General features: G+C 35.0%; 1 protein-coding gene across 1 annotated transcript; it reads left to right on the top strand.

Annotated features, from left to right (window-relative positions):
* The first annotated feature begins 765 nt into the window (after positions 1 to 765).
* On the top strand, positions 766 to 13,791 carry LOC133643437 (ADP-ribosylation factor 4-like). Its single transcript, XM_062038010.1, has 6 exons — positions 766 to 1,590; positions 3,739 to 3,819; positions 4,861 to 4,970; positions 5,331 to 5,402; positions 6,606 to 6,728; positions 13,428 to 13,791. Exons 1-6 carry the CDS (start codon positions 1,524 to 1,526, stop codon positions 13,515 to 13,517), a joined length of 543 nt encoding a protein of 180 aa, XP_061893994.1. The 5' UTR covers positions 766 to 1,523; the 3' UTR covers positions 13,518 to 13,791.
* Positions 13,792 to 13,818: the final 27 nt, after the last annotated feature.

Raw genomic sequence — 13,818 nt, 5'->3', positions numbered from 1 at the left:
TGCAACCATTAGCATGTTAACAGTTAGCATGAGTCATGTACCAAGCTACACGACTCGGGTGAATAGGTTGTAAAATGAGCAAACAACAAAAGTTAGCATGCTAACAATAGCCTGTTAGAAGTTAGCATGTGTTACATACGAAGTTAAATAAGTGCCTGTGAAACCAGATTTAAAAGTCAGCATGCTAATGTTAGCCCATGCAAACAGTTAGCATATATCAAGTTATATGACTATAGGGTGAATGGTAGAAAAATTGGGGTTAAAAGAGTTAGCATGCTTACGTCAGTATGCTAGCATGCGAACGCTAGCATGTTAACCGTTAGCATGAGTCATGTACCAAGCTACATATGACTACGGCAAAAATAGCAACAAAAAAAGTTAGCATGCTAACGTTAGCATACTAACAGGTAGCATGTGTCAGGTACCAGGTAATATGACGTATGGCTGTGAAATTAGTTCAAACTAGGGCTGCAACTAACAACTAATTTGATAATCGATTAATCTGTCGATTATTACTTAGATTAATAATCGGATAAAAGAGACAAACTACATTTCTATCCTTTCCAGTATTTTATTGGGGGGAAAAACTGCATACTGGCACCATTCTTATTTTGATTATTGTTTCTCAGCTGTTTGTACATGTTGCAGTTTATAAAAAATAAAACATTTTTTAAAAAATGTAAAAGCCTCTGCGCATGCGCATAGCATAGATCCAACGAATCGATGACTAAATTAATCGGCAACTATTTTTATAATCGATTTTAATCGATTAGTTGTTGCAGCGCTAGTTCAAACATGTGGCAACTTGTCCAGGGTGTACTCCGCCTTCCGCCCGATTGCAGCTGAGATAATAGGCTCCAGCGACCCCGAAAGGGACAAGCGGTAGGAAATGGATGGATGGATGTCAAATGATCTTAGCATGCTAGCAGTTGGCTAACAAGCATTTGGACTTTGGAAGAGCTGAAATGTGGAATATGAAGAAGATTGTATATATTCCATTTTCTACCGCTTGTCCCTTTCGGGGTCGCTTGCCCATTAATTTTCAAGGCTGTCACGATCCCTTATTGTCGTTATACAAAACAACGTGACGTCATCGGTGTGTTGTTTTGGTCCACGTGGAGGAAACCAGCAGCTCGGCGACGATGACGTAACACCTTACCGAGACGTCTCACTCTGTTCTCATTTCCCGCACACTTTGTTGAGACCAAAATAATCCAAACTGCTTTCCAAAGTGTAACTTTTGAAGATATTGGGGCGTCGAAGTGTCCGCGAGGAGTCTTTTAGTGTTCTTTTCTTCAACAACACAACCGGGCACCCTTATTTTGAAGGCGGGCCCTTCAGCGGAAGTCACGTCTCACGCGTGTTCCTGTTGCCACGGCGTACTACTCTGACAGGTACACGAATGACACACAAGCAGTTACACGCACGCCCTGGCGGTGCCTATAAAGGCAGGAGACCCACGGCGGCAGACACCACACACGCAAAGCGAGACACCTCTAGAAGACGACACGCTGACCGGAAGTATGGGCGTCCTCATCTCCCGCCTCTTCTCCATGTTTACATCCAAAACTCCCGCCAGGATCCTGATGGGTGAGCGTCGTTCTTGTTTGTTTAATTTAACGTTATTATTAATAATTAATGATATTTACACTTAATTGAACGGTTTAAAAGAGGAGAAAACACGAAAAAAATGACAATTAAATTTTGAAACATAGTTTATCTTCAATTTCGACTCTTTAAAATTCAAAATTCAACCGAAAAAAAGAAGAGAAGAACTAGCTAATTCGAATCTTTTTGAAAAAATTAAAAAAAGAATTTATGGAACATCATTAGTAATTTTTCCTGATTAAGATTAATTTTAGAATTTTGATGACATGTTTTAAATAGGTTCAAATCCAATCTGCACTTTGTTAGAATATATAACAAATTGGACCAAGCTATATTTCTAACAAAGACAAATCATTATTTCTTCTAGATTTTCCAGAACAAAAATGTTAAAAGAAATTCAAAAGACTTTGAAATAAGATTTAAATTTGATTCTACAGATTTTCTAGATTTGCCAGAATAATTTTTTTTGAATTTTAATCATAATAACTTTGAAGAAATATTTCACAAATATTCTTCGTCGAAAAAACAGAAGCTAAAATGAAGAATTAAATTAAAATGTATTTATTATTCTTTACAATAATACACATTTTTTTAACTTGAACATTGATTTAAATTGTCAGGAAAGAAGAGGAAGGAATTTAAAAGGTAAAAAGGTATATGTGTTTAAAAATCCTAAAATCATTTTTAAGGTTGTATTTTTTCTCTAAAATTGTCTTTCTGAAAGTTATAAGAAGCAAAGTAAAAAAAATCATGAATTTATTTAAACAAGTGAAGACCAAGTCTTTAAAATATTTTATTGGATTTTCAAATTCTATTTGAGTTTTGTCTCTCTTAGAATTAAAAATGTCGAGCAAAGCGAGACCAGCTTGCTAGTAAATAAATACAATTTAAAAAATAGAGGCAGCTCACTGGTAAGTGCTGCTATTTGAGCTATTTTTAGAACAGGCCAGCGGGCTACTCATCTGGTCCTTACGGGCTACCTGGTGCCCGCGGGCACCGCGTTGGTGACCCCTGGTCTGTTTGATACATTCATTCTTTTTTTTAAATTTTTTTAGTGAAATTGAAATCCTTAGTACTTTTGGATAAAATATTGTTGAAAACGCAAACTTCAGGACATTAAAATATAAATCCCTGAAGTTTTTGTGTATTAAGCATTGTAGCTGCGGATGGAAGCAACATGTACATTTGGTATAGAATTCCATAGTTGGTGAGAATAAATAAATATAAGTTCATATTGTACACATCATGTAATTAAAATGGCATTTCCTTGGGTTAATCATTTAAGTTTATGATAACTTTATTTTTGTTACAAAACCCATTCAGAGGGGAATATATTTTTTGTTCTGGGCCGCCATGTTTTTCTTATTTCCGTAACATTTATGATCCAAACGGCTCACTTTTATGAAAAATGGGTCCGTTTATGTCGACATGTGTCATAGTATTATTGTCAACAGCATTGAAACACACGGCAACTTCCTGTTTGGTGCAAAGTAGGCTTCAAATTAAAAGCGCGGCAATATTAGCCTGCACCCGTTTGTATTCTTTGTTTTTGTGGTTACAAAAATAAAGATAAATTGATGAAATAAGATAAAATAAATAAGATGAAATAAATTAACCACAGGAAGTAAATATATGTGTACGTATGTGTGGAAGCTTTACTATCATTGCAGTCAACACAACAAAATGACTGGTTAGAGGACTGTGGTACTGGTACACGGGCTCCATCTACCATTACTTGTTAAAGTACAGTGTTTTATTTTCCTATTTTCAAACACATTGATACCTTTCAAAATATGTGTTTCAAAATATTAAACATACTTGTTAAATGAAACCTTTGCCTTGGTTTTAATGAATACTTAGGCCTAGTACGCTACTGTATTTTAATGGTGGTACTTGCAGAGCCTCTAGTGTTTTCTGAGGGGTACTTGGTGGAAAATACCAGACTACATTGTAAATATGCACCAATGGAGGAAAGGGAAGTCAAAAAGTTTTTCCTCCTCGTCTCTGGCGGAAGCTACTACTAAATATGCAAGAAATGGATAGTTTCAGTTCCGAGTTCTATGTGGACAATCCTTATTTAGGTATGAATATGAATGTCCCTAATAGTTGTTGTTGTTGTTTGTGTGACAGTGGGTCTGGATGCTGCAGGGAAAACCACACTGCTGTACAGAATGAAGCTGGCTGAGGTGGTCACCACCATTCCTACTGTTGGTCAGAACAACACTTGTCACCATCACAACAATCATAGTCAATACAGTATCAGTCATAGCCATTGTTGTTCATGTTTTGTTGTTGATGTGGTTTTGGTTTTGTTGTTGTGGTTTTGTTGTTAATGATGATGTTTTTGTTCTGTTGTTGTTGTTGTTGTTGTTGATTTATTTGCTTTGTTGGTGTAATAAGTGTTGTTTTTGTTTTGTTGTTGTTAATGTTGTTTTAGTTTTGTTGGTGTTTTTTTTGTTTTGTATGTGTTGATGTTTTTGTTTTGTTGTTGATTTATTTGTTTTGTTGGTGTTACAAGTGTTGTTTTTGTTTTGTTGTTGTTAATGTTGTTTTTGTTTGGTTGGGTGTTTTTTTTGTATGTGTTGATGTTTTTGTTTTGTCTGTGGTGTTGTATTTGTTTTGTTGGTGTTAATGTTATTTTTGTTTTGTTGATGTTGGTGGTGGTGTTGTTGATGTTGGTGTTTTTGTTTTGTATGTGTTGATTTTGTTTTGTATGTGTTGATGTTGTTTTCGTGTTGTTGATATTGTTTTTGTTTTGTTTTTTTATTTTGTATGTGTTGTTGTTGTTTTTCTTTTGTCTGTGGTGTCGTATTTCTTTTGTTGGTGTTGTTAATGTTATTTTTGTTTTGTTGATGTTGGTGGTGGTGTTTTTGTCTTGTGGATGTTGGTGTTGTTTTTGTTTTGGTGTGTGTTGATGTTGTTTTTGTGTTGTTGATATTGTTTTTGTTTTGTTGGTCTTGGTGGTGGTGTTCTTGTTTTGTTGGTGTTGATGATTTTGTTTTTGTGTTGTTGATGTTGGTGTTTTTGGTGTAGTTTTTGTTTTGTATGTGTTGATGTTGTTTTGTTTTGTATGTGTTGTTGGTTTTGTTTTGTATGTGTTGTTGTTTTTGTTTAGTTGGTTTTGTTTTTGATATTGTTCTTTGTTTTGTTATTGGCGTTTTTGTTTTGTATATGTTGTTGTTGGCGTTGTTGATGTTGTTTTTGTTTTGTTGGTGATGTTAGTGTTGATGTTGTTTTTGTTGTTGTTTGCAGGCTTTAACGTGGAGACAGTGGAATATAAAAACATCACTTTTACTGTTTGGGACGTTGGTGGTCAAACTATCATTAGACCACTCTGGAAACACTACTACGTTAATACACAAGTAAGTACTAGTACGTTAATACACAAGTAAGTACTACTACGTTAATACACAAGTAAGTACTAGTACGTTAATACACAAGTAAGTACTACTACGTTAATACACAAGTAAGTACTACTACGTTAATACACAAGTAAGTACTAGTACGTTAATACACAAGTAAGTACTAGTACGTTAATACACAAGTAAGTACTAGTACGTTAATACACAAGTAAGTACTACTACATTAAGTAGTAGTAGTTGAAGAAGTCTTTGTATCCACATTTAGGGTGTGATATTTGTGTAGTAGTAGTAGTACTTGAAGAAGTACTGTATATGTGTTCACATTTAGGGTGTGATATTTAAGGTGTGTGTCACATTCAGGGTGTGATATTCGTGGTGGACAGCAACGACCCTCAGAGGATCAAAGAAGCTGCAGAGGAGCTGCACTGCATGGTAAGCAGATATGTGAGCAAGAAGTACTGATGAAGTATTAGTGTGTATTGAAGTGTTGGTGTGTATGGAAGTGTTAGTGTGTATGGAAGTGTTAGTGTGTATTGAAGTGTTAGTGTGTATTGAAGTGTTAGTGTGTATGGAAGTGTTGGTGTGTATGGAAGTGTTGGTGTGGATGGAAGTGTTGGTGTGGATGGAAGTGTTGGTGTGGATGGAAGTGTTGGTGTGTATGGAAGTGTTGGTGTGTATGGAAGTGTTGGTGTGGATGGAAGTGTTGGTGTGGATGGAAGTGTTGGTGTGTATGGAAGTGTTGGTGTGTATGGAAGTGTTGGTGTGTATGGAAGTGTTGGTGTGGATTGAAGTGTTGGTGTGGATTGAAGTGTTGGTGTGTATGGAAGTATTGGTGTGTATGGAAGTGTTGGTGTGTATGGAAGTGTTGGTGTGTATGGAAGTGTTGGTGTGTATGGAAGTGTTGGTGTGTATGGAAGTGTTGGTGTGGATTGAAGTATTAGTGTGTATGGAAGTGTTGGTGTGTATGGAAGTGTTAGTGTGTATGGAAGTATTAGTGTGTATGGAAGTATTGGTGTGTATGGAAGTATTGGTGTGTACGGAAGTGTTAGTGTGTATGGAAGTGTTAGTGTGTATGGAAGTGTTAGTGTGTATGGAAGTGTTAGTGTGTATGGAAGTATTAGTGTGTATGAAAGTGTTGGTGTGTATGGAAGTGTTGGTGTGTATGGAAGTGTTAGTGTGTATGGAAGTATTGGTGTGTATGGAAGTGTTGGTGTGTATGGAAGTGTTGGTGTGTATGGAAGTGTTGGTGTGTATGGAAGTGTTGGTGTGTATGGAAGTGTTGGTGTGTATGGAAGTGTTGGTGTGTATGGAAGTGTTGGTGTGTATGGAAGTATTAGTGTGTATGGAAGTGTTGGTGTGTATGGAAGTGTTGGTGTGGATGGAAGTATTAGTGTGTATGGAAGTGTTGGTGTGTATGGAAGTGTTGGTGTGGATGGAAGTATTAGTGTGTATGGAAGTGTTAGTGTGTATGGAAGTGTTGGTGTGGATGGAAGTATTAGTGTGTATGGAAGTGTTGGTGTGTATGGAAGTGTTGGTGTGTATGGAAGTGTTGGTGTGGATGGAAGTATTAGTGTGTATGGAAGTGTTAGTGTGTATGGAAGTATTAGTGTGTATTGAAGAATGTGTGTGTTGCAGCTGGAAGAGGAGGAGCTGAGGAAGGTGTCCTTGTTGGTGTTGGCCAACAAACAAGACCTCCCTCACGCCATGTCTGTCAGCGAGGTCACCACCGCCCTGCGCCTGGCGGGGGTCTCCCAGCAGGTACGTGTGTACCCTCAGAAGGGAATTAAACTAACTAATAAAAATATGATATGTCTGAAGTTGATCTAGAGTTTTAATTGTTAAAAGTAAATATTTATGAATTATTTACAACACTAATGAGTGGGACCCTCTTGGATCCCCAATAATTTTAGTGGCAGCTTTTCTTTCAAACTGTCGTTGCTCAAAAAATAATAATGACTCAAAATCAATGTTTTTATGAATTATTGACATATTTAAGGCTCCAAATCACACTTTTGGGGGAGAAAAGATTGCATATTTAGTGTTTGACATACAAAAAAGTAAGTTTTGTATGACAAAAAGGGCATAAAACTAACACATATAAAAAGTAATAACAATTATAATCGGCAGATAGATATGAAGTTGATCTAGAGAATTAAGTGTTGAAAGAAAACATGTATAAAATATTTCAACACTTTTATGAGTGGGACCAATAATTTTGGTGGGATTTTTTTTTTTTTAACTGTCATTGCTCAAAAAAAAAAAAAGAATCAAAATCAATGTTGTTATGAACTATTGACCTACGTATGTTTCCAATTACTTATCAAATACTCCACTTTGAAATTTATTTTTTTGGGGGGGAAAATATTGCACATTTTGTGTTTGACATATAAAAAACTAAGTTTTGTATGACAAAATGGGAATAAAACAATCAAATAAAAAAACAACAACATTAAAATAATAAGAATTATAATCGGCAGATAGATGGGAAGTTGATTTCGAGACTTAAGTGTTAAAAGTAAAACATGTACAAATTATTTGAACACTTTTATGAGTGGGACCCTTTCGGATCCCCAATCATTTTAGTGGGATTCTGTTTTTAAACTGTTATTGCTCCAAAAATAATAAAATGACTCAAAATCAAGAGATTTAAGGGTTAAAAGTAAAAATGCATGACCTATTTTTAACACTTTTATGAGTGGGACCCTTTTGAATTGCCAATAATTTTAGTGGGACCCTTTTTGAACAGTCATTGCTCAAAATAATAATAATGAATCAAAATTGATGTAGTTATGAATTATTGATGGATTTGCGGCTCCAATTACTTCACATCAAATATTCCACTTTGACATCTTTTTGGGAGAAAATATTGCATATTTTGTGTTTGACATATAAAAAACTAAGTTTTGTATAACAAAAAGGGAATAAAACAAACAAATTTAAAAAAAAAACGTAAAAAATAATTTAAAAAAATATTATTAGCAGTTAGATCTGAAGTTGATGTAGAGACTTAAGTGTTGAAAGTAAAAAAAGTATGACTTTTTTTTAACACTTTCATGAGTGGGACCCTTTTAGATCCCCAATCATTTTAGTGGGACCTTTTTTAAACTGTTATTGCTCCCAAAAATGTTTTAATCAAAACAAACATAAAAAATAATACAAAAAATATAATCAGCAGATAGATCTGAAGTTCATTAGAGATTTAAGTGATGAAAAAAAAGTAAGATTTATTTTTTAGCACTTTTATGAGTGGGACCCTTTTGGATTCCCAAGGATTTTAGTGGGAATTTTTAAAACCTTTTTTTAAAGAACAAAGTTTTGTATGATAAAAGGGGCATAAAACAAACCAATAAAGAAAAACACCACGTCAAAAATAATACAAATATATTATCGGCAGATAGATCTAAAGATGATGTAGACACTTAAGTGTTGAAAATAAAAAAGTATGACTTGTTTTAACACTTTTATGACTTTTAGATCTCCAGGAAATTTAGTGAGACCTTTTTAAATCGTCATAGCTCCAAAAAATATTAATGAATCAAGATCAATGTTATTATGAATTATTGGCCTAATTATGACTCCAATGACTTTACATCAAATATTCCACTTTCAAATATTACCAGGAGAAAATAGTGCATATTTTGTGTTTGACATATAAAACACATTTTTTGTATGACAAAATGGGAATAAAAAAAACAAACATAAAAATAATTTAAAAATATTATCGGCAGATAAATCTGAAGTTGATCTAGAGACTGAAGAGTTAAACGTTTTTTTTTAAAAAATTATATATATATATATATATATATATATTTTTTTTGTTGAACTCTTATGAGTGGAGATCTAAAGTGGGACCCTTTTGGATCCCTAAGATTTTTAGTGGGACTTTTTTGCTCAAAAAAATAATCAAAATTGATGTTGTTATGCATTATTGACCTATTTAAAGCTCCAATGACTTCACATCAAATATTCCATTTTGACATTTATTTTTTTGGGGGAAACTATTGCATATTTTGTGTTTGACATATAAAAAACAGTTTTGTATGACACAAAGGGCATAGAAAAAACAAACATAAAAAAATAATAAGAATTATAATCGGCAGATAGATGGGAAGTTGATCTAGAGACAGACTTAAGTGTTAAAAGTAAAACATGTACAAATAATTTAACACTTTTATGAATGGGAACTTTTTGGATCCCTAATCATTTTAGTGGTATTCTTTTTTTTTTTATAAACTGTTATTGCTCCAAAAGTTATAATGACTCAAAATCGTTGTTATAAATTGTTGACCTTTTTACGGCTCCAATTACTTCACATCAAATATTCCACTTTGACATCTTTTTGGGAGAAAATATTGCATATTTAGTGTTTGACATATAAAAAACAAAGTTTTCCATGACAAAAAGGGAATAAAACAAACAAACTAAAACACCCATAAAAAATATTATCGGCAGATACATCTGAAGTTGATCTAGAGCAGGGGTGTCAAACATACGGCCCGCGGGCCGGAACCGGCCCCCAAGGAGGTTCGATCAGGCCCGCAGGATAATTTGAAAGTGGAAAAAATGCATAAAAGACATGGAATTAATATTTTAAATTCGCTGCAATTCATGGATTATCCGCTAAGGGGCGCACTCTTTCCATCAGAGTAGAAGACAAGCCACATCACTGAGACAGACTGAAAACAGCAGACGGTATCAATGCGCCATCTGCTGCTTGTTACGACGTTGTTAATACCTTGGTCTCTACCTCTCCGCTACACCCTCATTAGCCAAAATGTCGTTATCCAAACGGAGAAAAGTAGATAAGGAGTGTAGAATTTTCAAAGAAAAATGGACCACGCCCTATTTATTTACAGAGATGCACGGAAAACCTTCGTGCTTGGTGTGTTTGCAACAAGTTTCGGTATTGAAGGAATATAATATTCGACGCCACTACGAGACTCATCACAGCGAAAAATATGACGGCTTGCAAGGACAACTGAGAAGAGATAAGATTAACGATGTTGATGCACTTGTACAGGCCAAAAGATGCCAAGTTTCAGGAACAAATACAAGTCCAGACTAGACTAACACCTTTAAAATGCTGCCTTAGATACTGTTTGCATTGAAAGAATACAGCTCTGTGAAGATGAATCCTTACTGTGGTGATTTAAAAAATGTGCACTTTAATGTTAGTCAGCAGCTTCAAAACAAAAGTTGTGTGATGGAATTCTACTGTTCATACAACTCCATAAATTTTCAGTATGTATTGTATGTGTATGTATGTTTCATGTATGAAGTTTACAGATTTACAGGACAGGCGAACACTTTCTTCATTACACATTTAAAATCACTCTCCTTAGTTTGTAAGGTGTACGCAGGGATTACATTTAGATTTGATATGCGTATGTGTAAGTGGTTTAAAAATTCCTTTCTTTAAAAGTCTCATTTAATCTTAAAGTGCATTACTATATTTTTCAGTACCAATTAAAGTTTTGTGCCTTTGTACAATCAGTGGGATCAGTTGCAATGCATATTTGTGAATGATAAAAGTAAATTGCACATTTGTCTAAGGAAATATGAGGTGTTTCATGAAATGTTTTGTAAAAGGATAGTTCATTAAATTTCAATATTTTCCTAATGTTCTTGTGCTTCTTTACACCAAAACAAAGGAAAGACATGATATTTTGGTTATTTATAGCAGAGTATGGTATAATTTTAATGGTCCGGCCCACTTGACATCTCCCTAGGCCGTATGTGGCCCACGATGCGAAATGAGTTTGACACCCCTGATCTAGAGACTTAAGTGTTGAAAGTAAAAAAAAAAAAGAATACTTATTTTAACTCTTATGAGTGAGGATCTAAAGTGGGACCCTTTTGGATCCCTAAGATTTTTAGTGGGACATTTTTTGCTCAAAAAAATAATAATCAAAATGGATGTTGTTATGCATTATTGACCTATTTAAAGCTCCAATGACTTCACATCAAATATTCCATTTTGACATTTGTTTTTTTGGGGGAAAATATTGCATATTTTGTGTTTGACATATAAAAAAAAGTTTTGTATGACACAAAGGGCATAGAACAAACAAACAAAAAAAACAACAACATTAAAAAATAATAAGAATTATAATCTGCAAAAATATGGGAAGTTGATATAGAGACTTAAGTGTTAAAAGTAAAACATGTACAAATTATTTGAACACTTTTATGAATGGGAACTTTTTGGATCCCTAATAATTTTAGTGGTATTCTTTTTTTTTTAATAAACTGTTATTGCTCCAAAAATGATAATGACTCAAAATCGTTGTTATGAATTATTGACCTTTTTAAAGCTCCAATTACTTCACATCAAATATTCCACTTTGACATCTTTTTGGCAAAGTTTTGTATGACAAAAAGGGAATAAAACAAACAAACAAAAACACCCATAAAAAATATTATCGGCAGATACATCTGAAGTTGATCTAGAGACTTAAGTGTTGAAAGTAAAAAAAATAAAATAAGAAGACTTATTTTAACTCTTATGAGTGGGGCGGTATAGCTCGGTTGGTAGAGTGGCCGTGCCAGCAACTTGAGGGTTCCAGGTTCGATCCCCGCTTCTGCCTTCCTAGTCACTTCCGTTGTGTCCTTGGGCAAGACACTTTACCCACCTGCTCCCAGTGCCACCCACACTGGTTTGAATGTAACTTAGATATTGGCTTTCACTATGTAAAGCGCTTTGAGTCACTAGAGAAAAAGCGCTATATAAATATCATTCACTTCACATCTAAAGTGGGACCCTTTTGGAACCCCAATAATTTTAGTGGTATTCTTTTTTCTTTTTTTTTTAAACGGTTATTGCTCCAAAAATAATCATGATTCAAAATCAATGTTGTTATGAATTATTGACTTATTTAAGGTTCCAAAGACTTCACATCAAATATTCCACTTTGACATTATTGGAGAGAAATAATTGCATATTTTGTGTTTTTGTCATAAAAAACAGGGTTTGGCAAAAAGGGCATTAAATAAACATAAAAACCTGATAACTTTATACCCACATACCTTAAGTCAGCGTTTCTCAAAGTGTGGGGCGTGCCCCACTGGTGGGGAATAGAGACATGACAGGTGGGGCGCGAGGAACGGGAGGAAATTTCACTTTAAAAATTTTTTTTAATTATTATATTCTTAGATATTTTTTTTTACTATGCTTTCATTTTCTATACACACTGTAAATCACTTTGTGATTCTGTCTGTGAAATCCGCTATATAAATAAATGTAAATTACTTATTTTTCCTGTAGGCTTTAAATTTCTAGGTAGGAGCGAAAGTTTGACAGACATAGCAACAGTAACTAATGGGGGCGGGGCTAAGTGGAACAAACGTTCGCGCGGATGGGTTGCTACCCATCCGCGCTAATCATCCACTCATCGGGTAGAGAGCTGTGTCCATTCTTCTCCCCTTTGCCACATCTTATCTGTGTGAGATAGGCTTTTCAGCTGTTGCTTCACTCAAAACGAAGTACAGGTCTCAGCTGAACATTGAGCATGACTTAAGAGTGGCAGTGTCAAGCCTGCAACCCCCATTTGAAAAGCTGTGCAGTGCAAAACAGGCTCATTGCAGCCACTAATGCTGGAGTACTGTAAAACTCATGTTCACCTGCCCTGTCTTGCCAAATGCATAGCTCCTCCTTTTTTTTTGTTGCACAGATTGCAAAGTGGCACTTTTATTTAATTTATTATTGAACTTGATGCAAGTTATTTGATTTATTATTGAACTTGATGCAAGTTATAACACTTTTATTTGATTTATTATTGAACTTGATGCAAGTTATAACACTTTTGTTTTATTTATTATTGAACTTGATGCAAGTTATTTTATTTATTACTGAACTTGATGCAAGTTATACCACAGCTGCACAGTTATGTTATTGATTATTGAACTTGATATTATTTTATGTTATTGAGTTTGAATGTATACAACTTGATGTTACTTGATGTTCAATACATTTGAAAATGTTAAGCTTGGCATTAGCGTTCTGTTGGGGCGATGGGGGCAGGTGGGGCTTGAAAACTCCCCCTTGTACAAAGTGGGGGATGACAAAAAAAGTTTGAGAACCACTGCCTTAAGTTGATCTAGTGATTTAAGCATTGAATAAAAAAATAATATATGACTTATTTTTAACATTTTAATGACGGAGACCCTTTTGGGTCCCCGGGACCAAACTTGAGGAGAGCCCTAAAGGTAAAAAAAATGTAGAATTTATATTGCATTAGTTTTGAAAATGACAAATATCAAAAAGGCCGCCACGTGCTTTCATTTTTGGAAAAAGTTTGGACACCCCTGAGCTAGAACGTTATCTATGATCTGTCAGACTGCGGCCATTTCAAATCACACAAGTGTGATTCACACTTGTGAAAATAAAGTTAGTCATGGACTAGAAAAGTGTCAAAGTACAATAAAATACTCATGGTGTGTGTGTGTGTGTGTGTGTAGTACCATGTCCAGGCGTCGTGTGCGGTGAGTGGGACGGGTCTGGTGGAAGGCCTGGATTGGCTCTCCAGGCAGATCCTGAACCAGTTGTAGCCCACACCAAGTCCGGAGCCTTGCTGGATGAACAAAGTGAAGAAGATGGATTTATTTCATCAAACCTTATAAAAGCCATGATGGCTCCGCCCCTTCCTCTCATCTTCCACGAGCCAATCATCTTCTTACCCCGTCTTGTTGCCTTCCTGTCAATCTTCCATCCATCCCGTGGTCACAGTGCACTTTAAAACACTACACTTGATCTTGGTCTTGTACAAATATCTTCTTTTTTATCGCAGTTTGTTCCTCAATAAAGTTGTTATGGGTGCACCAACTTGACTCAGAGTCATCTAACTTGGTC

Source organism: Entelurus aequoreus, linkage group LG26 (assembly GCF_033978785.1).
Source record: "Entelurus aequoreus isolate RoL-2023_Sb linkage group LG26, RoL_Eaeq_v1.1, whole genome shotgun sequence".
NCBI classification, from domain to species: domain Eukaryota; kingdom Metazoa; phylum Chordata; class Actinopteri; order Syngnathiformes; family Syngnathidae; genus Entelurus; species Entelurus aequoreus.
The sequence above is the reverse complement of the archived record's forward strand: the minus strand, read 5'-3'. Positions and strand labels throughout refer to the sequence as shown.